Source organism: Myxine glutinosa, chromosome 5, assembly GCF_964187855.1.
Source record: "Myxine glutinosa chromosome 5, kmMyxGlut1.1, whole genome shotgun sequence".
Taxonomy (NCBI): Eukaryota; Metazoa; Chordata; class Myxini; order Myxiniformes; family Myxinidae; genus Myxine; species Myxine glutinosa.
Genome location: NC_136265.1, coordinates 129,376,007 through 129,403,013, shown reverse-complemented (window position 1 = coordinate 129,403,013; position 27,007 = coordinate 129,376,007). Strand labels below are relative to the sequence as shown.

The following is a 27,007-nucleotide window of genomic DNA, read 5'->3' as shown; positions in this document are numbered from 1 at the left end:
TATATCTATTTGTTGATATTATGTATGTATTTATGTGTATTTTATATATATATATATATATACATATATATATATATATATATATATATATATATATATATATATTCTCTCTCTATATATACATATATATATATTTTTTATTTTTATGTGTATATATATATATATATATAGATAGATAGATATATATATATATATATATATATATATATATATATATATATATATAGATATATATATATAATATATATATAATGTAAATGTATATATATATAATGTAAATAAACACATATTGTACCCGGTTTTTAGCTAACAGTCCTGCATCTGGATTGGGCTGGAAAGGGTATGCAGGGGTGGGTATGTGACTGATTATCTGTAAGTTGTGGATTTGAGGTCTGTAAGGTGCCATAAATGACATCACATATAGATTAAATCGTACATTTTTGCTTGCAGTCTTTTACATGGCATACCTGTATCTGAGGGATGGGTATTCATGGTGATGCTGTACCCAGAACTCCATGACTTGAACCTACACCAACCCCCTCCCTCCCCACCCTTCCCTCTTCCATATATTTTTTGTACCATTAATGATTCACCAGTAAAGCAACAAATGCAAATGTTGACCCTCAATCAATCCCCCTCCTTTCTTTCTCTCCCATCCATGCCCCTCCCAATCCCATTCCCATTTCATCATCCCAACCACAGTCTCAACCCAGGCAAAGCATGCCATTTCCACTGTCATCAGCTCCACCCTTCCCATGTGGTTTGCCACCGCGGAATGCCAGCAGTCCAACGGGCCTGTTTTACGACAGCTCGCCCGATGTGAAGAGAGAGGAGCACTTATTGGCCGAAGCTAGTGAGCCTTGCACAGGTGCAAGCCCGAGGCAATTCCAGGCGACTTCGGGCCATTACCTGCCTCCAGGGAAGGTGCGCGTTCGCAAATCGACGCCTGACCGGATGAGTGAGGAGTATCGTGCACGGCGCGAGCGGAACAACCTGGCGGTTCGTCGGAGCCGTGACAAGGCCAAGCTGAGGTCGATGGAGACCCAGCAGCGCGTCATCGAGTTGACGGCTGAGAATGACAGATTGCAGCGTAGAGTCGGGCAGCTGCTCCGGGAGTTGGCCGAGCTTCGTAACGTCCTGCGGCAGGTCCCCGAATCGGTGCTCATGCACGCAGTGGGTAACGCTCCCCCCTGTGCTCGTTCCTGAGTCCGTGTGGACTAACGTTGCTCCTTTGGTCCGCAGCCTTGGCTCTCATTTGCTGACATCAACACCAATCGTTTTTGCCATATTGAAGACCGCGAGACTGACTGTGATTGGTCGTTGATTCAAGCTCTGCCAACATTACACACTACCTTTTTGGGTAGAACTTTGTAATACCGAGCTGTACAGATACAGCTTTGTTTTTCTTACTCGATTTCACTGTGTTTGTGTAAGCAGCCTTAACCAGTCCGCTGTCGTTTGGGTACTTTATGGTCTTGGCGGAGTTCTAAACCTGAACCCTAATCGAGGTTAAAGCACCGAGCTGCTGTCATATGCTCCCTTGCACACCGAAAAGGTGGTACCTGTGTCCTGAGCCTTTGCTGTGACCTTCATTCGGTGTGCATTACTGTAAGCATTACAGTATTAGTAGGAGTAAAGTGAACTATTTTTATTTGGGGATGGGGTAGGACGGGTAGAATTTGGCTTACCTGCTATGTTGAATTTTGTTTGTATGCTGGAATGGGGCAGAGGCAATGTTAGGATAAAGAAATTGAAATAGGCCCACCAAGTGTGTGCAAGAGGCGACGCTCATTCTTACTGACAGGTAACATGGGCGTGGTCAAACAATATGCCCACTGAAACCTGGAACCTTTCCGCCAAGAGAATGGGCCTAGTTCTCGTACTTCAGAAAGGCAATGCTACCTTCCTTGGTATTGCATTCACCCCAGGGTTTGGAGATAAGTGAGGGAAGGAGAACAAATGGCTGTTTATATGCGTATGTGCAATCTGTAATTAACTAATGATTTGAGTTGGGGAGTATAATATTTTTTTGAAGTAAAATAAATCTGATTTATTGCCCTTTTGCTTTGTGTTTTGTGTTATTTTGAAAGTGTCGATGCTCCACAGAAAGCTTGGTGTGAGGGCATGGCTTCAAGAGAGGGCCGATGGGTATTTACCTGATCGGGTAAACCGCAACATGTTGTAAAATGCCTTTCTCTTGAAGCGGTACATTGTGTCCTTGGCTCAAACACGTGGGCATGAAGGTGTGGCAGTTTGAGTACAAATTGGAAAAGCAAAAGACTGTGCCCTATCCTCGGGCAACTCTCAGGAAAGATCGAGATAGTCTTGTGTTTGTGCGGTTCAACTACTTTCGTCCTGATGATGAATCCAAGATGGCAGAAACAGCACTGGCCAAGACCGACCTCAGAATGAACTTGTGCAAAACCACGTGACCATTGCACGCTGCTCCTTTTGACTGGTGTTCCATGGTATTTCCTTGTGGAGGCCTCTCTCTCTCTCTCTCTCTTGTCTCTCTCTCTCTCTCTCTCTCTCTCTCTCTCTTGTCTCTCTCTCTCTCTCTCTCTTGTCTCTCTCTCTCTCTTGTCTCTCTCTCTCTCTCTCTTGTCTCTCTCTCTCTCTCTCTCTCTTGTCTCTCTCTCTCTCTCTCTCTCTCTCTCTCTCTCTCTCTCTCTCTCTCTCTTGCCTCTCTCTCTTGCCTCTCTCTCTCTCTTGCCTCTCTCTCTTGCCTCTCTCTCTCTCTTGTCTCTCTCTCTCTCTCTCTTGTCTCTCTTGCCTCTCTCTCTCTCTCTTGCCTCTCTCTCTTGCCTCTCTCTCTTGTCTGCCTCTCTCTCTCTTGCCTCTCTCTCTTGTCTCTCTCTCTCTCTCTCTTGCCTCTCTCTCTTGTCTCTCTCTCTCTCTCTTGCCTCTCTCTCTCTCTTGTCTCTCTCTTGTCTCTCTCTCTCTCTCTTGCCTCTCTCTCTTGCCTCTCTCTCTCTCTCTCTCCCTCTCTCTCTCTCTCTCTTGTCTCTCTCTTGTCTCTCTCTTGTCTCTCTCTTGTCTCTCTCTCTCTCTCTTGCCTCTCTCTCTTGCCTCTCTCTCTTGTCTGCCTCTCTCTTGCCTCTCTCTGTCTCTCTCTCTCTCTTGCCTCTCTCTCTCTTGCCTCTCTCTCTCTCTCTCTCTCTCTCTCTTGCCTCTCTCTCTTGCCTCTCTCTCTTGCCTCTCTCTCTTGCCTCTCTCTCTTGCCTCTCTCTCTTGCCTCTCTCTCTTGTCTCTCTCTCTCTCTCTCTCTCTTGTCTCTCTCTCTCTCTCTCTCTTGTCTCTCTCTCTCTCTCTTGCCTCTCTCTCTCTCTCTTGTCTCTCTCTCTCTTGCCTCTCTCTCTTGCCTCTCTCTCTTGCCTCTCTCTCTCTTGCCTCTCTCTCTCTTGCCTCTCTCTCTCTTGCCTCTCTCTCTCTTGCCTCTCTCTCTCTTGTCTCTCTCTCTTCTCTCTCTCTCTTCTCTCTCTCTCTCTCTTGTCTCTCTCTCTTTTCTCTCTCTTGCCTCTCTCTTGCCTCTCTCTCTTGCCTCTCTCTCTCGCCTCTCTCTCTTGTCTCTCTTGTCTCTCTCTTGTCTCTCTCTCTCTCTCTTGTCTCTCTCTTGTCTCTCTCTCGCCTCTCTCTCTTGTCTCTCTCTTGCCTCTCTCTCTTGTCTCTCTCTCTTGTCTCTATCTCTTGCCTCTCTCTCTTGCCTCTCTCTCTTGCCTCTCTCTCTTGTCTCTCTCTCTTGTCTCTCTCTCTTGTCTCTCTCTTGCCTCTCTCTCTTGTCTCTCTCTTGTCTCTCTCTCGTCTCTCTCTTGCCTCTCTCTCTTGTCTCTCTCTCTTGCCTCTCTCTCTTGTCTCTCTCTTGCCTCTCTCTCTCTTGTCTCTCTCTCTTGCCTCTCTCTCTTGTCTCTCTCTCTCTTGCCTCTCTCTCTTGCCTCTCTCTCTTGCCTCTCTCTCTTGCCTCTCTCTCTTGTCTCTCTCTCTCTCTCTTGTCTCTCTCTCTCTTGTCTCTCTCTCTCTTGTCTCTCTCTCTTCTCTCTCTCTCTCTCTTGTCTCTCTTTCTCTTGTCTCTCTCTTGTCTCTCTCTCTTGTCTCTCTCTCTCTCTTGTCTCTCTCTCTTGTCTCTCTCTCTCTCGTCTCTTGCCTCTCTCTCTCTCTTGCCTCTCTCTTGCCTCTCTCTCACTCTCTTGCCTCTCTCTCTTGCCTCTCTCTCTTGTCTCTCTCTCTTGTCTCTCTCTCTTGCCTCTCTCTCTCTTGTCTCTCTCTCTCTTGTCTCTCTCTTCTCTCTCTCTCTCTTTCTCTTGTCTCTCTCTTGTCTCTCTCTCTTTCTCTTGTCTCTCTCTTGTCTCTCTCTCTTGTCTCTCTCTCTCTCTTGTCTCTCTCTCTCTTGTCTCTCTCTCTTCTCTCTCTCTCTCTTTCTCTTGTCTCTCTCTTGTCTCTCTCTCTTTCTCTTGTCTCTCTCTTGTCTCTCTCTCTTGTCTCTCTCTCTTGTCTCTCTCTCTCTCTCTTGTCTCTCTCTCTTGTCTCTCTCTTGCCTCTCTCTTGCCTCTCTCTCTTGTCTCTCTCTCTCTCTTCTCTCTCTCTCTCTCTCTCTCTCGTCTCTCTCTCTTGTCTCTCTCTCTTGTCTCTCTTGTCTCCCCTCACTTCGTCTTTGTCTCTCTCTTGTCTCTCTTCTCTCTCTCTTGTCTCTCTTCTCTCTCTCTTGTCTCTTCTCTCTCTCTTGTCTCTCTTCTCTCTCTCTTGTCTCTCTCCTATCTCTCTCTTGTCTCTCTCCTGTCTCTGTCTCTCTCATCTCTCTCTTGTCTCTCTCTCTCTTGTCTCTCTCTCTTGTCTCTCTCTCTTGTCTCTCTCTCTGTCTCTCTTGTCTCTCTCTCTCCCCTCTCTCTCCCCTCTTTCTTTCTCTCTCTCTTTCTTGTCTCTCTCTCTCTCTCTCTCTCTCTTGTCTCTCTTCTCTCTCTTGTCTCTCTTCTCTCTCTCGTCTCTCTTCTCTCTCTCTTGTCTCTCTCCTATCTCTCTCTCTTGTCTCTCTTCTCTCTCTCTTGTCTCTCTTCTCTCTCTCTTGTCTCTCTTCTCTCTCTCTTGTCTCTCTCCTATCTCTCTCTCTTGTCTCTCTCCTGTCTCTGTCTCTCTCTCGTCTCTCTCTCTCTCTCTTGTCTCTCTCTCTTGTCTCTCTCTCTCTCCCCTCTTTCTTTCTCTCTCTCTCTTGTCTCTCTCTCTCTTGTCTCTCTCTCTCTTGTCTCTCTCTCTTGTCTCTCTCTCTGTCTCTCTTGTCTCTCTCTCTCTCCCCTCTCTCTCCCCTCTTTCTTTCTCTCTCTCTTTCTTGTCTCTCTCTCTCTCTCTCTCTCTCTCTCTCTCTCTCTCTCTCATATTAAGACAGACGGGATGCCGCAGATGTCTTTGTTGCGAGCTCGGGGTGCTGCACAGTCCCGCAAGTTAATTTGACCGTCTCGTGGGAAGGTGGACCACGGCCCCCAAATTGTCCCGATGCCCCGCTCGTTGCGACGCAATCGTAAGAACATCCGAGCGGATTAGCCCTTGCAATGACGCCCCCATCCATCCCATGTGATGTTCAACCCGGTACACCTGGCCATACGCAGACAGAAACTACTTTATTAAACCATACTCAAACTACAATCCTGGTATTTAGTGGAATCCCGTCCAGTAGTCACTCAACTCACAACTGGTAATAGGTGTGACAACCATCCTCGACCATGGTGTGAAACGTCGGCCGAAAGTCACCCTTTTTTTTTTTTCTTATGCCCTCAATTTTTCATTCTGCAACCGCTTGACCGATTGACACGAAACTTTTCAAGAAAGGAGCGCCCACCTATGAAGAATTGTTTTAACAAAGTTGCATGATGATTGGTTGGAAAGAAAACGGCCAGCGTTCCAAAAAGTCTGTTTTTATGCAGTGGGATAGATTATTAGCGGGAGCTGCGTTCATTCTGGAGCTATTGGCCACAATAAGCAGGTTGCAGATGCGGACTGAAGACTAGAGCATTCAGCAAGGAGACGAGGGAGGAAATGGGGGGGCTTTTCCAAATGGTTCCTCCGAGGGGATGTATCGGAACGCTGGGTGCTAGGCAACGACACCCCCAGGCACAGGTATGTGCTAGGTAAGGCTACTCGTGGTGTCCAGTAATGCTCAAAGATTGGGCCCGGACTTGAACCTCCATGTGGGATTGCTGCTCTCCTGGTGTCTTCAAGTGGCGTGCCAGGATGGAGAGGCGACCTTGCCAGAGGCCAGAGAGCCTTGGCTCCTTCGATGGTCGACCGTACCCAGTCCGTCTGCTCTCTGCGCCTGTCTCGGCCTATCCCAGACTAGATATTGGACCCAAAATCTAGCTTTACCCAGGGATGCATTGACCGGGAGTGACAAAACATCAAGATTCATCTCTTCGTTCATCTTCTCCCAGCTCTAACCTGATTTTGTAACAATGGACCCGCACACTAAGCACAGCCCGTGGGAGTGAGGATAAGTTACGTTACTTTATTTCATCACTCTGGATGATTGTAAAGCTGGATCATAACAGCATTAATTGCTTCCTGGTGTCCTCACTGGCGTGAGGCTCTGCAACTGTTCCGACGACGCAACAGACTGGCACCGGCATGATTATCTGCAGGTTCCTTCCCTCATACCGGGCACAGCAATGGACAAGGAACAGATGAACACCAAGACACAAACTTAGTAAATAACGCTACATACCATCTAGAATAATCAAGGCTAGGGGTACTGAGCTTAAAGGGTCGAAATTATGGAACAATGGAACAAAAGAACAATGCTGACGGCTTAGTCTTTGTTTTTTTTAATTCTCATTCCTAACTTCTTGTGAAATAACAAGTCTTAAACCACTGACATTAAGTCTCCCATCAGTCTACTGGTTTGTGGTGTGCAGTGAGATTTAAAAAAATGCACACCACTGTATTTTTGGAAATGCACATGTGCCTTGGGCTATTCACTCGAATCTGTCAAGGCGGCCACCGACAACACGCCTCAGGCGTAACAACTGTGCAAGGACTCAACTACATAAAATGCTCGCAAACAAAAGGAAGCGAGATTCATAAAAGGCAATATTTCTCCGGAAACAGCTCACGGTATGTTCTCCATCCCGAGACTACAACACACTCGTACCCACCCCATCGGTGGAATTCTGTGCGGTTACGTTTCCGCCTAGGATGAGGGTGCGGACACCCGCACGGTCTGTAAGAACCTTTTTGTGAGAAAATGGGTGGAGGTTTGGAGGGAGGGTGGGGGAGCAGAAAAAGTATTGGTGTATGAGAGATGCAAGAGAATATGGGGGGTGCAGTATGGGATTGGATGGGGGCAGAATATGGCATTGGGGGGAAAAGGGGCATAAAGACACATCCATCCATACATCGCTACCAGTCCAACATACATATACCCAGCTACACACCCATCGATTTTTGTTACTTTCGGTACAATAATTATCTCATTTTTTCCAAAACCAATTAATGTCTATGCTTCCATGACTCTATTCCAGACATAGTAACCACTCATTGAGTAAAATAACTATTGCAACTTGGTCTCATGTTGGTTTGATCTGACTTTATCTTCAATTTACCTTTACCAGTTTACCACCTTGGTTTATAATCCCCTTGTACATCATGTGAATCGACATCACATCCCCACATAATGATCTCTTCTCCAATGCAAATATCCCTGCCTTCTGTAACCACTCCTCGTATAATAAAGCTTGGCAGCCCTGGAACGATTTGGGAGCCCTGGAACGATTTGGCAGCCCTGGAATGATTTGGCAGCCCTGGAACGATTTGGGAGCCGTGGAATGATTTGGCAGCTGTGGAATGATTTGGCAGCTGTGGAATGATTTGGCAGCCTTAGAATGATTTGGCAGCCGTGAAATTATTTGGCAGTCCTGGAACGATTTGGCAAACTGGAAATGCAGACTGGAAATGATTTGGCAGCCGTGGAATGATTTGGCAGCTGTGGAATGATTTGGCAGCCTGAGAATGATTTGGCAGCCGTGGAATGATTTGGCAGCCCTGTAACGATTTGGCAGCCCCGGAACGATTTGGCAGACTGGAAATGCAGACTGGAAATGATTTGGCAGCCGTGGAATGATTTGGCAGCCGTGGAACGATTTGGCAGACTGGAAACGATTTGGCAGCCGTGGAATGATTTGGCAGCCGTGGAATGATTTGGCAGACTAGAAACGATTTGGCAGACTGGAAACGATTTGGCAGTCGTGGAATGATTTGGCAAACCGACCGGAAACGATTTGGCAGACTGGAAAAGATTTGGCAGTCGTGGAATGATTTGGCAGCCGTGTAATGATTTGGCAAACCGACTGGAAACGATTTGGCAGACCGGAAACGATTTGGCAGACTGGAAACGATTTGGCAGTCGTGGAATGATTTGGCAAACCGACCAGAAACGATTTGGCAGACTGGAAACGATTTGGCAGACCGGAAACGATTTGGCAGACTGGAAAAGATTTGGCAGTCGTGGAATGATTTGGCAGCCGTGTAATGATTTGGCAAACCGACTGGAAACGATTTGGCAGACCGGAAACGATTTGGCAGCCGTGGAATGATTTGGTAGACCGACCGTAAACGATTTGGCAGACCGGAAACGATTTTGCAGCCGTGGGATGATTTGGCAGCCGTGGAATGATTTGGCAGACCGACCGGAAACGATTTGACAGCTGTAGAATGATTTGGCAGCCGTGGAATGATTTGGCAGACCGACCGGAAACTATTTGGCAGACTGGAAACGATTTGGCATTCGTGGAATGATTTGGCAGACCGACCGGAAACGATTTGGCAGACTGGAAACGATTTGGCAGTCGTGGAATGATTTGGCAGCCGTGTAATGATTTGGCAAACCGACTGGAAACGATTTGGCAGACTGGAAACGATTTGGCAGACCGGAAACGATTTGGTAGACCGACCGGAAACGATTTGGCGGCCGTGGAATGATTTGGCAGACCGGAAACGATTTGGCAGCTGTGGAATGATTTGGCAGCCGTGGAATGATTTGGCAGACGGACCGGAAACGATTTGGCAGACTGGAAACGATTTGGCAGACCGACCGGAAACGACTTGGCAGCCGCGGAATGATTTGGCAGACCGGAAACGATTTGGCAGACCGGAAACGATTTGGCAGTCGTGGAATGATTTGGCAGCCATGGAATGATTTGGCAGCCGTGGAATGATTTGGCAGACCGGAAACGATTCGGCAGACCGGAAACGATTTGGCAGCCGTGGAATGATTTGGCAGCCGTGGAATGATTTGGCAGCCGTGGAATGATTTGGCAGCCGTGGAATGATTTGGCAAACCAACCATAAACGATTTGGCAGCCGTGGAATGATTTGGCAGCCGTGGAATGATTTGGCAGCCGTGGAATGATTTGGCAGACCAACCATAAACGATTTGGCAGCCGTGGAATGATTTGGCAGCCGTGGAATGATTTGGCAGCTGTGGAATAATTTGGCAGCCATGGAATAATTTGGCAGCCGTGGAATGATTTGGCAGCTGTGGAATAATTTGGCAGCCATGGAATAATTTGGCAGACCAACCGTAAACAATTTGGCAACCGTGGAATGATTTGGCAGACCGGAAACGATTTGGCGGCTGTGAAATTATTTGGCAGCCCGGAAACGATTTGGCAGCCGTGGAATGATTTGGCAGCCGTGGAATGATTTGGCAGATTGACCGGAAACGATTTGGCAGCTGTGGAATGATTTGGCAGACCGGAAACGAGATTTGGCAGCTGTGAAATGATTTGGCAGCCCGGAAACGATTTGGCAGCTGTGAAATGATTTGGCAGACCGGAAACGATTTGGCAGCTGTGAAATGATTTGGCAGACCGGAAACGATTTGGCAGCTGTGAAATGATTTGGCAGCCATGGAATGATTTGGCAGCCGTGGAATGATTTGGCAGCTGTGGAATAATTTGGCAGCCATGGAATAATTTGGCAGACCGACCGGAAACGATTTGGCAGCCGTGGAATGATTTGGCAGACCGGAAACGATTTGGCGGCCGTGAAATGATTTGGCAGCCCGGAAACGATTTGGCAGCCGTGGAATGATTTGGTAGACCGACCGGAAACGATTTGGCAGACCGGAAACGATTTTGCAGCCGTGGGATGATTTGGCAGACCGGAAACGCTTTGGCAACTGTGGAATGATTTGGCAGCCGTGGAATGATTTGGCAGACCGACCGGAAACGATTTGACAGCTGTAGAATGATTTGGCAGCCGTGGAATGATTTGGCAGACCGACCGGAAACTATTTGGCAGACTGGAAACGATTTGGCATTCGTGGAATGATTTGGCAGACCGACCGGAAACGATTTGGCAGACTGGAAACGATTTGGCAGTCGTGGAATGATTTGGCAGCCGTGTAATGATTTGGCAAACCGACTGGAAACGATTTGGCAGACTGGAAACGATTTGGCAGACCGGAAACGATTTGGCAGCCGTGGAATGATTTGGCAGACCGACCGGAAACGATTTGGCGGCCGTGGAATGATTTGGCAGACCGGAAACGATTTGGCAGCTGTGGAATGATTTGGCAGCCGTGGAATGATTTGGCAGCCGTGGAATGATTTGGCAGACGGACCGGAAACGATTTGGCAGACTGGAAACGATTTGGCAGACCGACCGGAAACGATTTGGCAGCCGCGGAATGATTTGGCAGACGGAAACGATTTGGCAGACCGGAAACGATTTGGCAGTCGTGGAATGATTTGGCAGCCATGGAATGATTTGGCAGCCGTGGAATGATTTGGCAGACCGGAAACGATTCGGCAGACCGGAAACGATTTGGCAGCCGTGGAATGATTTGGCAGCCGTGGAATGATTTGGCAGCCGTGGAATGATTTGGCAGCCGTGGAATAATTTGGCAGCCGTGGAATGATTTGGCAGACCAACCATAAACGATTTGGCAGCCGTGGAATGATTTGGCAGCCGTGGAATGATTTGGCAGCTGTGGAATAATTTGGCAGCCATGGAATAATTTGGCAGACCAACCGTAAACAATTTGGCAACCATGGAATGATTTGGCAGACCGGAAACGATTTGGCGGCTGTGAAATGATTTGGCAGCCCGGAAACGATTTGGCAGCCGTGGAATGATTTGGCAGCCGTGGAATGATTTGGCAGATTGACCGGAAACGATTTGGCAGCTGTGGAATGATTTGGCAGACCGGAAACGAGATTTGGCAGCTGTGAAATGATTTGGCAGCCCGGAAACGATTTGGCAGCTGTGAAATGATTTGGCAGACCGGAAACGATTTGGCAGCTGTGAAATGATTTTGGCAGACCGGAAACGATTTGGCAGCTGTGAAATGATTTGGCAGCCATGGAATGATTTGGCAGCCGTGGAATGATTTGGCAGCTGTGGAATAATTTGGCAGCCATGGAATAATTTGGCAGACCGGAAACGATTTGGCAGCCGTGGAATGATTTGGCAGACCGGAAACGATTTGGCGGCCGTGAAATGATTTGGCAGCCCGGAAACGATTTGGCAGCCGTGGAATGATTTGGCAGCCGTGGAATGATTTGGCAGACCGACCGGAAACGATTTGGCAGCTGTGGAATGATTTGGCAGACCCGAAACGATTTGGCAGCCGTGGAATGATTTGGCAGCTGTGGAATGATTTGGCAGACCGACCGGAAACGATTTGGCAGCTGTGGAATGATTTGGCAGCCGTGGAATGATTTGGCAGCCGTGGAATGATTTGGCAGACCGACCGGAAACGATTTGGCAGCTGTGGAATGATTTGGCAGACCGGAAACGATTTGGCAGCTGTGAAATGATTTGGGAGACCGGAAACGACTTGGCAGCCGTGGAATGATTTGGCAGACCGACCGGAAACGATTTGGCAGCTGTGAAATGATTTGGCAGCCCGGAACGATTTGGCAGCTGTGAAATGATTTGGCATACCGGAAACGATTTGGCAGCTGTGGAATGATTTGGCAGCCCTGGAATAATTTGGCAGCTGTGGAATGATTTGGCAGCCCTGGAATGATTTGGCAGCTGTGGAATGATTTGGCAGCCCTGGAATAATTTGGCAGCCATGGAATGATTTGGCAGCTGTGGAATGATTTGGCAGCCCTGGAATGATTTGGCAGCCCTGGAATAATTTGGCAGCTGTGGAATGATTTGGCAGCTGTGGAATGATTTGGCAGCCCTGGAATGATTTGGCAGCCCTGGAATAATTTGGCAGCCCTGGAATGATTTGGCAGCTGTGGAATGATTTGGCAGCCCTGGAATGATTTGGCAGCCCTGGAATGATTTGGCAGCTGTGGAATTATTTGGCAGCCCTGGAATGATTTGGCAGCCCTGGAATGATTTGGCAGACCGGAAACGATTTGGCAGCTGTGAAATGATTTGGCAGACCGGAACCGATTTGGCAGCCGTGGAGTGATTTGGCAGACCAACCGGAAACGATTTGGCAGCCGTGGAATGATTTGACAGCCCGGAAATGATTTGGCAGCCCGGAAACGATTTGGCAGCTGTGAAATGATTTGGCAGCCCTGGAATGATTTGGCAGCCCTGGAATGATTTGGCAGCCCTGGAATGATTTGGCAGCCCTGGAATGATTTGGCAGCCCTGGAATGATTTGGCAGCCCTGGAATGATTTGGCAGCCCTGGAATGATTTGGCAGCCCTGGAATGATTTGGCAGCCCTGGAATGATTTGGCAGTCCTGGAATGATTTGGCAGCGCTGGAATAATTTGGCAGCTGTGAAATGATTTGGCAGCCCTGGAATGATTTGGCAGCGCTGGAATGATTTGGCAGCGCTGGAATGATTTGGCAGCTGTGAAATGATTTGGCAGCCCTGGAATGATTTTGCAGCGCTGGAATGATTTGGCAGCGCTGGAATGATTTGGCAGTCCTGGAATGATTTGGCAGTGCTGAAATGATTTGGCAGCCCTGGAATGATTTGGCAGCCCTGGAATGATTTGGCAGCGCTGGAATGATTTGGCAGCGCTGGAATGATTTGGCAGTCCTGGAATGATTTGGCAGCGCTGGAATGATTTGGCAGCGCTGGAATGATTTGGCAGTCCTGGAATGATTTGGCAGCGCTGGAATGATTTGGCAGTCCTGGAATGATTTGGCAGCCCTGGAATGATTTGGCAGTCCTGGAATGATTTGGCAGCCCTGGAATGATTTGGCAGTCCTGGAATGATTTGGCAGCGCTGGAATGATTTGGCAGCGCTGGAATGATTTGGCAGTCCTGGAATGATTTGGCAGCGCTGGAATGATTTGGCAGTCCTGGAATGATTTGGCAGCCCTGGAATGATTTGGCAGCCCTGGAATGATTTGGCAGCCCTGGAATGATTTGCAGTCCTGGAATGATTTGGCAGCGCTGGAATGATTTGGCAGCGCTGGAATGATTTGGCAGTCCTGGAATGATTTGGCAGCCCTGGAATGATTTGGCAGCCCTGGAATGATTTGGCAGCTGTGGAATTATTTGACAGCCCTGGAATGATTTGGCAGCCCTGGAATGATTTGGCAGACCGGAAACGATTTGGCAGCTGTGAAATGATTTGGCAGACCGGAAACGATTTGGCAGCCGTGGAGTGATTTGGCAGACCAACCGGAAACGATTTGGCAGCCGTGGAATGATTTGACAGCCCGGAAATGATTTGGCAGCCCGGAAACGATTTGGCAGCTGTGAAATGATTTGGCAGCCCTGGAATGATTTGGCAGCCCTGGAATGATTTGGCAGTCCTGGAATGATTTGGCAGCGCTGGAATGATTTGGCAGCTGTGAAATGATTTGGCAGCCCTGGAATGATTTGGCAGCGCTGGAATGATTTGGCAGCTGTGAAATGATTTGGCAGCCCTGGAATGATTTTGCAGCGCTGGAATGATTTGGCAGCGCTGGAATGATTTGGCAGTCCTGGAATGATTTGGCAGTGCTGAAATGATTTGGCAGCCCTGGAATGATTTGGCAGCCCTGGAATGATTTGGCAGCGCTGGAATGATTTGGCAGCGCTGGAATGATTTGGCAGTCCTGGAATGATTTGGCAGCGCTGGAATGATTTGGCAGCGCTGGAATGCTTTGGCAGTCCTGGAATGATTTGGCAGCCCTGGAATGATTTGGCAGTCCTGGAATGATTTGGCAGTGCTGGAATGATTTGGCAGCCCTGGAATGATTTGGCAGCCCTGGAATGATTTGGCAGCGCTGGAATGATTTGGCAGCGCTGGAATGATTTGGCAGTCCTGGAATGATTTGGCAGTCCTGGAATGATTTGGCAGCGCTGGAATGCTTTGGCAGTCCTGGAATGATTTGGCAGCCCTGGAATGATTTGGCAGTCCTGGAATGATTTGGCAGTGCTGGAATGATTTGGCAGCCCTGGAATGATTTGGCAGCCCTGGAATGATTTGGCAGCGCTGGAATGATTTGGCAGCGCTGGAATGATTTGGCAGTCCTGGAATGATTTGGCAGCGCTGGAATGATTTGGCAGCCCTGGAATGATTTGGCAGCCCTGGAATGATTTGGCATTCCTGGAATGATTTGGCAGTGCTGGAATGATTTGGCAGCCCTGGAATGATTTGGCAGCCCTGGAATGATTTGGCAGCGCTGGAATGATTTGGCAGCGCTGGAATGATTTGGCAGTCCTGGAATGATTTGGCAGCGCTGGAATGATTTGGCAGCGCTGGAATGATTTGGCAGTCCTGGAATGATTTGGCAGCGCTGGAATGATTTGGCAGTCCTGGAATGATTTGGCAGCCCTGGAATGATTTGGCAGCCCTGGAATGATTTGGCAGCCCTGGAATGATTTGCAGTCCTGGAATGATTTGGCAGCGCTGGAATGATTTGGCAGCGCTAGAATGATTTGGCAGTCCTGGAATGATTTGGCAGTCCTGGAATGATTTGGCAGCGCTGGAATGATTTGGCAGCCCTGGAATGATTTGGCAGCCCTGGAATGATTTGGCAGCCCTGGAATGATTTGGCAGCCCTGGAATGATTTGGCAGTCCTGGAATGATTTGGCAGCGCTGGAATGATTTGGCAGCGCTGGAATGATTTGGCAGTCCTGGAATGATTTGGCAGTCCTGGAATGATTTGGCAGTCCTGGAACAATTCAGGTAACCTCATATGTTCATGAACCCTCCCTAATGTAGAGGTATCATTTTAAATACTGTATATGTATATATTTGATGAAGTCCATTTTGAGACACCCACAGCTAATTCCCTTGTTCAGGCCTTTTTCAGATCTGAAGAATGAAGAACTACTGGTCTTACAGGTGAACGGTGAGTCGGCGGACAGGTAGAGCAATGACGGATTACATCAACAGGAAGTTGATTGAGGTATGCTCACCACCGTGGGAAGCGAGGAGAAGATGACGTTTCGGGCATTAACCCTTCCTTAGAGCAAAAGAGGTTTTGGTCCGACGAAGGGTTAATGGCCGAAACGTCAGCTTATTCGTGCTTCCCAATGCGGTTATCGTACCTCAATGACAGTGCTGTTGATTTCACCGACAGTCCTTGGAAAATCAGGTCCCAGGAAGCACAATCAATAACGATGACCCAATAATCACACGTGACCTGACTATTCCATCAAGCGCGTACCTTCAATCCGAGTGGGTGGGGTGCTCCGTGATGCAGCACCTTCCTTGCGAAGCATCGATCGGACAGTTTTCTCGTGGGTTCGGGAATCGAACGTGGACTAGACAGATCAGAGGTAAAAGTGCTACCTGTGCACCATGGTGCAGTTGTAGCGCAGAAAGGAAGGCTGACCTGACATCTTTCCAACAAGGACAGCGTGCTTCACAATGCGGAACCCCCTGATGGCACGACACCGAATGATCGGGCGGTGCCTGCAATGCACACGGAATGGTTCAGCAAGACAATAGTTGGGAGAAGCTGCTGAACTTGGTGTGTTTGTTCTGGTCCCGCTCGAGTTGTTTTCGGGAGTAAAGAAGGCACTCGCAGGACCGAAAGCTGCACCCACGCAAACCCACCACTGCGACAACAAAAGTCTCATTGATTCGCGCCGGGCAACCAGCACCAGTGACGTCAAGAGGGTGGACGTGGACGCCCGCATCAATCATGATTCCATTTTGTTGTACCGACCTGTATATAAAGCACCTAGGCAGTGTGTAGTTGTGCTCATCATTCCAGCTTGTTGTGCTTTCCCTTTTTAAACTTTAATACAAACTTTCACTGAAACTTCTTTCCTCCACGTGTGTCCTTCAGCACCACCGACATCTGGCAATAGTTGCTCTCGTGAAAGTTCTCTCCCAAAGGTTTCTATAGCTCCTCTGTCCGTTCCACCACTCATTCCACTAGCCACTCATTCAAATCCCTCGTCGATTCGTATTTAATGAAATTGTTAATCGTCAAACATATTTTATATTTCCAATAACGCCATAGGTTGGCAACCATTACGCACACCTGAGGGGTCTAAATGCCCCTCCTACGTTGAAGTTCGTCCAAAGGGAATTCATATTTGTTTATTCAATTAATTAATTAATTAATTAATTAACGCCAAAGGTGGAAATCGATGGCTTTGTCGAATTCTGACAATTAAGGTATAATAAACCGATTCAACATTTCCCGGCGTTTGTGGATTGGAGTCCCAAGGACTTATTTATAAGTGAGGTCTGGAGTGAAGGACAAGGACAGCGAACCCTGGGTTTGACAGTTAAATCGCTGCTTACCCAGCGTTTTTTTTTTTTCTTGGTTTGTATTTCTTGGTTTCTTGGTTTCTTGTTATTTTTTTGTATACAAGATCGAGGCTCGTGTAAGATCTAGCACAGAAAACATAAAAAACATTAACGGACACATAAGATAATAAAGGGAGGGGGAGACAAGATGGGGAGAGAGACGGCAGCACACAAGCACAACATTAGAGAACAGGGACATCGGGAAATCTGTGGTATTTAAGGGTCTTTGGGGTATCTTTGGATCTTCGGAATTTTTGGGTCTTTGTTTTTTTTTTTTTTTTTTTTTTTTTTTTTTTTTTTTTTTTTTTTTTTTTTTTTTTTTTTTTTTTTTTTTTTTTTGTATACAAGGTCGAGGCTCGTGAAAGAGCGAACATTAATCACACAGAAAGACAAACCGACACATAAAACATATAACATAGGGAGCGGTAGACAAGATGGGGAGAGAGGGGGAAGGACACAAACACAACATTTGAGAGCAGGGACCGAGAGACATGGAGACATCGAGAGATCTGAGAGAGGGCGAGGGCTTTGGGGGGGGGGGACATGGGAAGGGGGGGTGGGAGAGGTATAAAACATATGGACACTGCCAGGACTTCCAGGAAAGAAGTTGGAATTTCAAACAAGGTGGATCTGGGGTGAATTAGCGGGGGTAGAAAAGATCAAGGTTTTGGATGGGGGAAGATAAGAGATGGTGGTGAACAGCTGTTTTAAAGACCTGGAGGGAGGAGTGGGATTGAAGGGAGTGAGGGAGTTTGTTCCAGAGGCGGGAGAAAAGAGGAATGAAAGAGTGAAGGTGAGCGGAGAGCCGAGATTTCGGCAGTTTAACCATCAGAGGGTTGCTGGCAGATCTTGTGCGACCTGTAGGAATATTTGGGGGACAGAGCACAGAGAGAGCTGGGGGTGCAAGGCCGGAGAGGAGTCGGTAGAAGACAGAAAGACCACCTACCTGCCTGCGGTGAGTGAGTGAAAGGCCCTCAGAGATAGCTTCATCGCGGGAGATTCCAATAATTCTGAAAGCTTTGGTTTCAACAGCGTGAAGCCGAGCAAGGTGTGAGGCAGGAGCACTGGCCCATAGGGGAGAACAGTATTCCATTGAGCTGCGGATGAAAGCCTTGTATGTGGTGAGGAGCTCAGGTGTGCCGAGGAAGGACTTCGCACGACGGAGGATGCCCAGTCGGCGACTGGCTTTGGAGGCCAGCTTGGAAATGTGGTTTTCCCAAGAAAGATCATGGCAGATAGTGAGACCCAAAATCTTGAGCGACAGAACTTCTTGGAGAGGATTGTTGAGAAAGTAGATGGGAGGGTTGTCCAGTCGATCTTTTCGGAGAGACATAGTAAGAGTGTGAGATTTGTCAGGATTGAAAGACATGTTCCACTTGTTTGACCAGTCTGTGATTTTGTCCAGGTCTTCAGAGAGTGAGGAGGCAGCAGACTGCCGATCTGAGGGAAGAGGAATGGAGCGGCAGAGAGTGGAGTCATCAGCAAAGAGATAGAGAGGATTTTCGAGAGAGTCAGAGAGGTCATTGATGAAGACCAGAAAAAGCACGGGGCCCAGAACACTGCCTTGGGGAACTCCAGCCTGAACAGGAAGAGGAGATGAGAGAAACCCATTCAGGGCCACACGTTGACGACGACTAGAGAGGAAGTCCGCCAGCCATGCGTGGAGATTTCCATGGATACCAAAGGAGGAGAGTTTGGTGAGCAGAGCGGGGTGCCAGACCGTGTCGAAGGCACGTGATATGTCGAGGGAGACAGCTCTAATTTCCTGTTTGGCATTGAGGACCTCCATCCATTGTTGAGACAGCAGAAGCAGCATGTCCAGAGTAGAGTGACCTGGTCTGAAACCAAATTGATGATCAGAGATCAAGCCATTGGAGAAGAGGAAAGATTTCATATCAGAAGCAATGATGGATTCCATGACTTTGCTGATAATTGGGAGAAGGCTGATTGGTCTGTAGTTGCTAGGATCTGTTTTTGCACCTTTTTTGTGCAAAGCGGTGATGTTGGCTGATTTCCAAGCAGATGGCAGTTGACCTTGAGCAAAAGAGAGGGTGAAGAGAACAGAGAGAGGGTGAGATAGAGCAGCAGAGCAGGATTTTAGGACCCGTGGGCTGATGCCGTCGGGTCCAGTTGCAGAATCAGAGTCGAGGGTTGACAGAAACTTTTCCACCTTGTCAGGAGGAAAGGACACGGAGTCCAGGAGCAGCAGGGTACGACTGGGTATGGTGGGTACAGAGAGGGATGGGTTTGGGACACAAGATTTAGAGGCAAACACAGAGTTGAGGCATTCAGCTTTTTCACGTGCGGAGTCAGCTGTGTAGCCGTTTGAGGTAAGGGAGGGGATGGAGGGGGAACAAACACCAGAAACGGATTTGACCAGACGCCACCAGGATTTGGAAGAGGGAGACAGATAAGAGAGTTCGGTCTTGAGAACGGAGAGATATTGTTTCCTGGCTCTCCTGAGGGTGGACACACACTTGTTTCGGGCTTTGTGAAAGGAAATGAGATTTCCTTCCGTTGGATTTGCTTTCCAGGAGACGAAGGCAAGTTGTTTCTGGGCAACAGCCTCACCACAAGATTCCGTGTACCATGGACGGGAGGAAGGGTATGACAACTGAAGACGAGATGGGATAAATCTGTGCATGAGAGAGAGCAATTTACTTTGGAAGAATTCCCAGGATGAGTTGATGTCAGAGGTGGTAGAGATGGGAGACCAGTCCAGATGATTGATGGCTGCTTGAAGACCGTGCCAGTTGGCCTGAGTGAAATGCCAGACTCGTCGACGCTGAGCAGGCTCCCTGAGGATGGTCAGAGAGATGTCCACTTTAACAAGGACATGATCAGATGATCCGATCGGAGCAGAAGAAGAGCAGCAGACATTTTCAGGGAAGTTAGTCATAACCAAGTCCAGAAGAGAAGATGTTCCGTTGACTGAGATCCGGGTCGGGAAATTGACAGATTGTGTCAGTCCCAGTGAGTCGCAGAAGTCCTTTGCTGAGGAGCCATGGCTGGTGAGAGAGGTACCCACACCCAGCCAACTGGCATGATGACAGTTGAAATCACCACATATGAGGAAGAGAGAGTTGGGATGAGTAGATAGAAGTTGGTCCATATCATCAGACAGCGAGATGTAGATGGAGTCATCACTGTTTGGTGGACGGTACAACACACATATGAACAAGAGGTGGGAGCGAAGGGGAAGCCGTAGCCAGAGGTATTCCTGGGGGTGAGGTGGAGAGAGTGCAGTGCAGGGCGAGTGAGGAAGAGAGTTTTTGATAAAGATAGCAACCCCGCCTCCAGGACGAGGCTCAGGTCTATCATACCGGAGGAGGGAGTAGCCCGGGAGAGATACTATGGAATCAGAGACATCATAAAGGAGGAAAGTTTCTGTTAAGCAGATCACGTCTGGTTTGACAGAAGCAACCTGTATGGAGAGATCAGTTAAGTTTGAACGAAGGCCCCGGATGTTTGAGGTCCATACCGTTAATGAAGAGGAAGGGGGAGCATCAGATACAGACCAGGGGGGAGGAGGGGTAGGGTAAGATGTGGAAGAGGTGGAAGAGGTAGGGAGAGCTGTTGAAGGTGTGTCAGAGATTTCAGAATAGCTCGGAGAAAGGGAAGGATGGGGCGGACAAAAGGTTTGATGGTGATTGGGTGAGCCACAATGAGGTGTTATTTGAGGAGGGGGAAGAGCGAGGCAGAAGGTTGGGGGAGATGGAGGTGAGAGTTTGAAGGGGGAAGAAGCGGGGAGGACGCTTTGAGGAGGGGGAGTGAGCGGGGGGAAATTGAGAAGCAATGAGGGTGGGGAGATTTGAAGGGGAGGGGTGAGGGGGGAGTTTGGGAGGGAAGGGACAAGGGGAGGGATTTGAAAGCGATGGGATATGGGGGAGATTTGGAGGGGAGGGGTGAGGCAGGAGTCTAGGAGGGGAGGGGCGAGGGGGCGTCTTGGCGGGGAGGGGTGAGGGGGTAGTTTAGGAGGGAGGGGGCAAGGGGGGAGATTTGAAAGGGATGGGTGATGGGGAAGATTTGGAGGGGAGGGGTGATGGGGAAGATTTGGAGGGGAGGGGTTATGGGGAAGATTTGGAGGGGAGGGGTGAGATTGGATTTTTGAAAGTGTACGATTTATGGAAAACGAACATTTATTGCAAAATGAGTTTCTTGTGACCTTCGAGTTAAAAATACGTTTAAGGACGCTGGATGGAGGATGGAGTGCAGGAGAGTTTAGGGAATGTAGAAAAAAGGCACTATAGGAGATGGATATTTTTTTTGGGATGAATTGATTTGGTGAGCAAGTCGAAAGCAGCCTTTTAAAGAAGAAGAAGAAAAAGGTGTTATAAAATATGACGGAATACATAACTTGAGGGGAAAGTGTAAACATTGAAGGTTAATGAGTGAAAACTATCTGGGGAAATGGGGGAGAAACACGTGGTCGAAGAACGAACGAACGAATACGAATGAATAAACGAATGAGAACAGAGAAGGAAATTTTTTTTTTTTTTTTTTTTTTTTTTTTTGAGTTGAGATTTACACAAGGAAGTAGGCTATGGGTGAAAAGCCTGGGAATACAGAGAACGAAAGTTATTGGATCACAAACGACGGACCACTGAGAGAAAAACAAAGCCTCAAGGTTGTACAGTGCACACTGTACAAGGCCTTGCTCGCGACACGGCAAACAGACGATCAATTTATGCAAGATAAACACCGAGAAACAACCAAAGTTGCACACAATAACTTCACACACCGAAAGATAAATACAGTTTCGACAAAATACAATTGTGAACAGACTTAACTTCGAAAAACGTGGAGACCTTGTGGAGCTTCGAAAATCCCTCCCACCGTCTCCAAGATCTCGCGAGATCTCGCCAGTTATAAAATTTTTCTAATATTTTCGTTTAATTATTTATATCTGCCAAACCACGTCACCTATCGCAAATTCCAAAAGGTCATTTTAGTAGAGACTGATATGCTGAACACACCTGTGAAGCTTCCCCTCGATAGGACCAAAAATGAGGGAGGAGTTCGGTGTCAAAGTAGAGCTCCAATCGCTGCCTAAACATCTTAAAAAAGCCGCCGCTGTGTTCGGCGCGGTCCAATCCATGCACGGAGTTCCCGCCAGGTCCGCCATCCGCCTTCGGGGTATTTAAGTGTTTTTGGGATATTTTGGGTCTTTGTGGTATTTTTGGTCGTTGGGGTATTTCGGGTCTTTAACAGTCTTCATGGACGTTTGTGTCTTAAGGGTCATTTGGGTCTTCAGGATTTTTTGGATCATCCAGGTCTTTTGGGTGTTCAGGGTCTTTTGGGTCTTTGGGGTCCATTGGGTCTTCAGGGTCTTTGGGGTCCATTGGGTCTTCAAAGTCTTTTCAATCTTCTAGGTCTTCGGGTGTTTTGGGTCTTCAGGGTGTTTAGGGTCTTCAGGGTGTTTTGGGTCTTCAGGGTGTTTTCGGTCTTCGGGGTCTTTTGGTCTTCGGTGTCTTTTGGGTCTTTGGCGTCTTTTTGGGTCTTCGTTGTGTTTTTGTGTCTTTTGAGTATTTTGGTTCCCTGAAGTCTTTGACGTCTTTTGGGTCTTCAGGGTCTTTTGGGTCCTCTGAAGTCTTTGAGGTCTTTTGGGTATTTCATGGTCTTTGGGGTATTTTGTGTCGTTTGGGTCTTCGGGGTCTTGGTGGTCTTCAGGCTCTTGGGGGTCTTTGGTCTCCTTGTGTTTTATACCTCTCCCACCCCCCCCCCCTTCCCACGCCTCCTCCCCCCAGGCCCTCTCCCTCCCACGCTTCTCCCTGCTCTCAGGTGTTGTGTTTGTGTGCTTCCCCTCCTCTCCCCATCTTGTCTTCCGCTCCCTCTTTTTGTATGTTTTGTTTGTCTGGTTGATTTGTTTGTGGAATAAATGTTAGCTCTTTCACGAGCCTCGATTCAGTACACAAAAAACTACCCAGGGTCTTGCCCTGCCAATCCATTGGCCATCATTACACAAAAAAGCAGTCTAACGGGTAGAAAGGTATATTCCAACAATACGTAATTAATAGACGTACAGAATTAATAGACAGGATGCAACTGGCATTCAAACAGTACATAATTAATAGACACATAAGCACAGATTCACGGCTTTACTGGGGTCTTCGGGGTCTTTTGTGTCTTTGGGGTCTTCTGGTTATTTTGGGTCCTCTGGGTCTTTAGAGTCTTTAAGGGTCTTCAGGGTTTTCAGGGTCTTTTAGGTCTCCGTAGTCTTTCGGGGTCTTGGTCATCTTAAGGGTCTTGGGGGACTTGTAGGGTCTTCAAAGGTCTAAGGGATATCAGCAGTCGAAAGGGTCGAAAGGTATATTCCAACAATCCGTAATAAATAGACGTACATAATTATTAATAGACTGGAAGCAAGCGGCGTTCAAACTGCGGTATTAATAGACACATAATCACAGCTTGACGACTTCTCGAACGGACGAGCGGACGAACGGACCGTGTTTTTCGGTTAAATATATATATACCAAGCTCTTTCTAACCACTCGACTGACTGATATTAATGTTCGGTACCTTCCAGGTGTTGTAGAAAGCTGAAATTTGGCGTGCCGATGGACATCGAAAACTGGTACACCAAGAAAAACCCCAGAACCGTCAGGAAGTGTCCGTAAATTAAAATTTATGTTAAAAAACGTAAACGCACACGTTAAAAAACAAACCCAGCCTCAATCGATATCTATCAATTGAAAATTGTAATTTCTATAACTGTAAACTGTGAAATAAACATCTCAATGAAAATTTACGTAAAACCAGTAAACTCGTCCATAAAATAAGTCGGTGATGTAAAATAAGTAAAATAATCTAGCAGCAAGTCGGTGATGCTTGTGTATAATCATAAAACTTGTATTTTTTTAATGTACCTATGTATTAAGCATGGTTTGTTATTGCTTACGCAATGTGTAAGCATACCCTCGCTAGTAAGTATACACACTACATAACCAAAAGTATGCGTACACCCCTTCTAATTCGGGGATTCAGCTGTTTCAGCCACACCCATTGCTGACAGGTATATATAAATCAATCACACAGCCATGCAATCTCCATAGACAAACATTGGCAGTAGAATGGGCCATACTGAAGAGCTCAGTGACTTTCAATGTGGCACCGTCATAGGATGCCATCTTTCCAACAAGTCAGTTCATCAAATTTCTCCCCTGTTAGAGCTGCTCCGGTCAACTGTAAATGCTGTTATTGTGAAGTGGAAACGTCAAGGAGCAACAACAGCTCAACCGCAAAGTGGTAGGCCACACAAGCTCACAGAACGTGATCACCGAGTGCTGAAGCGCAAAGCGCGTAAAAATCGTCTGTCCTCAGTTGCAACACTCACTACCGAGTTCCAAACTGCCTCTGGAAGCAATGTCAGCACAACAACTGTTCGTCGGGAGCATCATCAAATGGGTTTCCATGGCCGAGCAGCGGCACATAAGCCTAAGATCACCATGCGCAATGTCAAGCGTCGGCTGGAGTGGTGTAAAGCTCGCCACCATTGGACTCTGGAGCAGTGGAAACGCGTTCTCTGGAGTGATGAATCACGCTTCACCATCTGGCAGTCCGACTGATCAATCTGGGTTTGGCGGATGCCAGGAGAACGCTACCTGCCTGAATGCATAGTGCCAACTGTAAAGTTTGGTGGAGGAGGGATAATGGTCTGGGGCTGTTTTTAATGGTTCGGGCTAGGCCTTTAGTTCCAGTGAACGGAAATCTTAATGCTATGGCATACAATGATATTCTAGATGAATGTGTGCTTCCCACTTTGTGGCAACAGTTTGGAGAAGGCCCTTTCCTGTTTCAGCATGACAATGCCCCCATGCACAAAGCGAAGTCCATACAGAAATGGTTTGTCGAGATCGGTGTGGAAGAACTTGACTGGTCTGCACAGAGCCCTGACCTCAACCCCATCGAACACCTTTGGGAGGAATTTGAATGCCAACTGCAAGCCAGGCCTAATCGCCCAACATCAGTGCCCGACCTCACTAATTCTCTTGTGGCTTAATGGAAGCAAATGCCCACAGCAGTGTTCCAACATCTCATGGAAAGCGTTCCCAGAAGAGTGGAGGCTGTTGCTGTTGTAACAGCAAAGGGGGGACCAACTCCATATTAATGCCCATGATTTTGGAATGAGATGTTCGATGAGCACATACGGGCGTGATGTTTGGGTGGCCACATATTTTTGGCCATGTAGTGTGTGTGTGTGTATATATATATATATATATATATATATATATATATATATATATATATATATATATATATATATATATATATATATATATATATATATCTTTTATACATATACATATACATTTATATATATATATATAAATGTACATGTATAAAACATCGAACAATTATTTTAATGATTCCACATTTTCCTTGCCTATCTGGCCCTAGCAAACTCACTCTCAGTACACACACAGGCACTGCGCCCCCTTACACCGGAATGACAGTGCAATGTATCATCCTCTGAAGGACTATTTGCATAATTGCTGTTGTAAAAAAAAAATGCAGTTCAGTAGAAACCCCGAAACTTATACACAACTCACACCCTCCCCCACCCTGCCCCAGTGCCCCACCCTCCACCTTCCTCTACACACCAAACTAAACCCAGCAAGCACACTTTTTGGCCATGGGCAGGTTTGACTTCAAATCGAAAAGTTGAATTGCCAGGTAGCGCAGATCTCACCCCTCTTTTTCTCCACCCCCCCCCCCCCTCCCCTCCACTTCTCTAATCTGAGCTTATTTAACGCCGAGCGTCCATTGCCCACATACAGTCCAGATGGAGACAACTCGGTAGTCGTATGACGTCACAGTGAATTGGCTCATAATTACCCTCGCACGACTTCACTTTCACTCTCAAGTTTGAATCGTCCCAACTCCCAAGTACAATTTGTTTTTGTTCACATTGTATATCATCCTGAACCTACAGGGAACGCAATGGTAAATCAGAGCGGGGAAAATGGAAAACGAGCATGAATCAGTGTTTGGCTAAGCTGGAGGACGTGGGAAAACCCAGGCAGGGAGAGAGACACAGAGAGAGTTCCATTTCTGGGAATGGCTATTGGCTTTCCCATATTTTGGCACAAGAAAAGGAACAGGGGAGGAGAGAATCGGACGGAGAGGTAAACAAACGTAAGAGTGTGATGGTGAATGTACAACCTAATGAAAGCATTATGAATGAGGAAGGAACAAGCATTTATAAATCGGCGGAAGGAATTTTTAGAAGGAAACAGAAGTGATAGTTAAGATATATGCAGTCATGGCCAAAAATATTTGCACCCTTGCACTTTTTTCAACTAATGCACCATTTCTTCTAGAAAATTGTTGAAATTTAAGAACCTTTTGGTATCCACATTTGTATTTATTTGGTTTGCAGTGGAACAAATAAAAAAAACCTGAAAAAATTACTAAATCTTAGCTTATTCCACACAGAAATCCTAAAATGGCCCGGACAATATAATTGGCACCTTTTAGAAGTTGTTAGAAATAATTCGATTTCAAGCAGGTCATACCTTGAACTCACCTGCAGTGAGTTGCAGGTGCCTGCAATATAAAAATCACTCATTCAACCAGTTTGAATAGAGAAAAGGAGTCATTCTGCTGTTTTGTGTCACCGTGTGTACCTCGATGAGCATGGAGAAAAGCATGAAAACGAGAGAATTGTATGAGGATGTCAGACACAATATTGTAGCTAAGCATGGACAATTTCAAGGCTACACGTCCATCTCCAGAGACCTTGATGTTCCTGTGTCCACGGTACGCAATGTTATCCGGAAGTTTAAGGCCCATGACACTGTAGCCAACCTCTGTGGACGTGGCCGCAAGAGAAAACTTGATCGAAGATTGCAGCAAAGGATTAATCAAATGATGGAGAAAGCACCTCGATCAACTGCCAAACAGATTCAAGCTGACCTTCAGACACAAGGTACGACAGTTTCAACTCGCACCATCCGTCGCCAACTCAATGAAAAGGGGTTCTATGTTAGGAGACCTAGGAGGACCACACTGCTGAGAGAGAGATATAAGAAAGGCCAACTGGAGTTTTCCAAAACACACCTGAACAAGCCAATAGCCTTCTGGGAGAATGTCCTGTGGACAGATGAGACCAAATTAGAGCTTTTTGGTAAAGCGCATCATCTCTATGTTTACTGAAAACAAAATGAAACCTTCAAAGAAAAGAACACCTTCCCTACAGTCAAACATGGAGGAGGTTCAGTGATGTTTTGGGGTTGCTGTGCTACCTCTGGCACTGGGTGCCTTGAATACATGCATGGCATCATTAAATCAGGAGATTACCAAGGCATTTTGGAGCACAACGTTCAACCCAGTGTCAGCAAGCTGGG

At 47.3% G+C, this 27,007-nt stretch overlaps 1 protein-coding gene across 1 annotated transcript in view; it reads left to right on the top strand.

Moving 5' to 3' along the window:
• LOC144892370 (CCAAT/enhancer-binding protein beta-like) overlaps window positions 1-2,063 on the top strand; it is a 4,048-nt gene extending 1,985 nt beyond the window's left edge. The window contains exon 2 of the mRNA XM_078778694.1: window positions 703-2,063. Within this exon, the coding sequence (XP_078634820.1) occupies window positions 703-1,206 (504 nt within the window). The 3' untranslated portion in view covers window positions 1,207-2,063. The remainder of the gene's footprint in view (window positions 1-702) is intronic.
• Window positions 2,064-27,007: the final 24,944 nt, after the last annotated feature.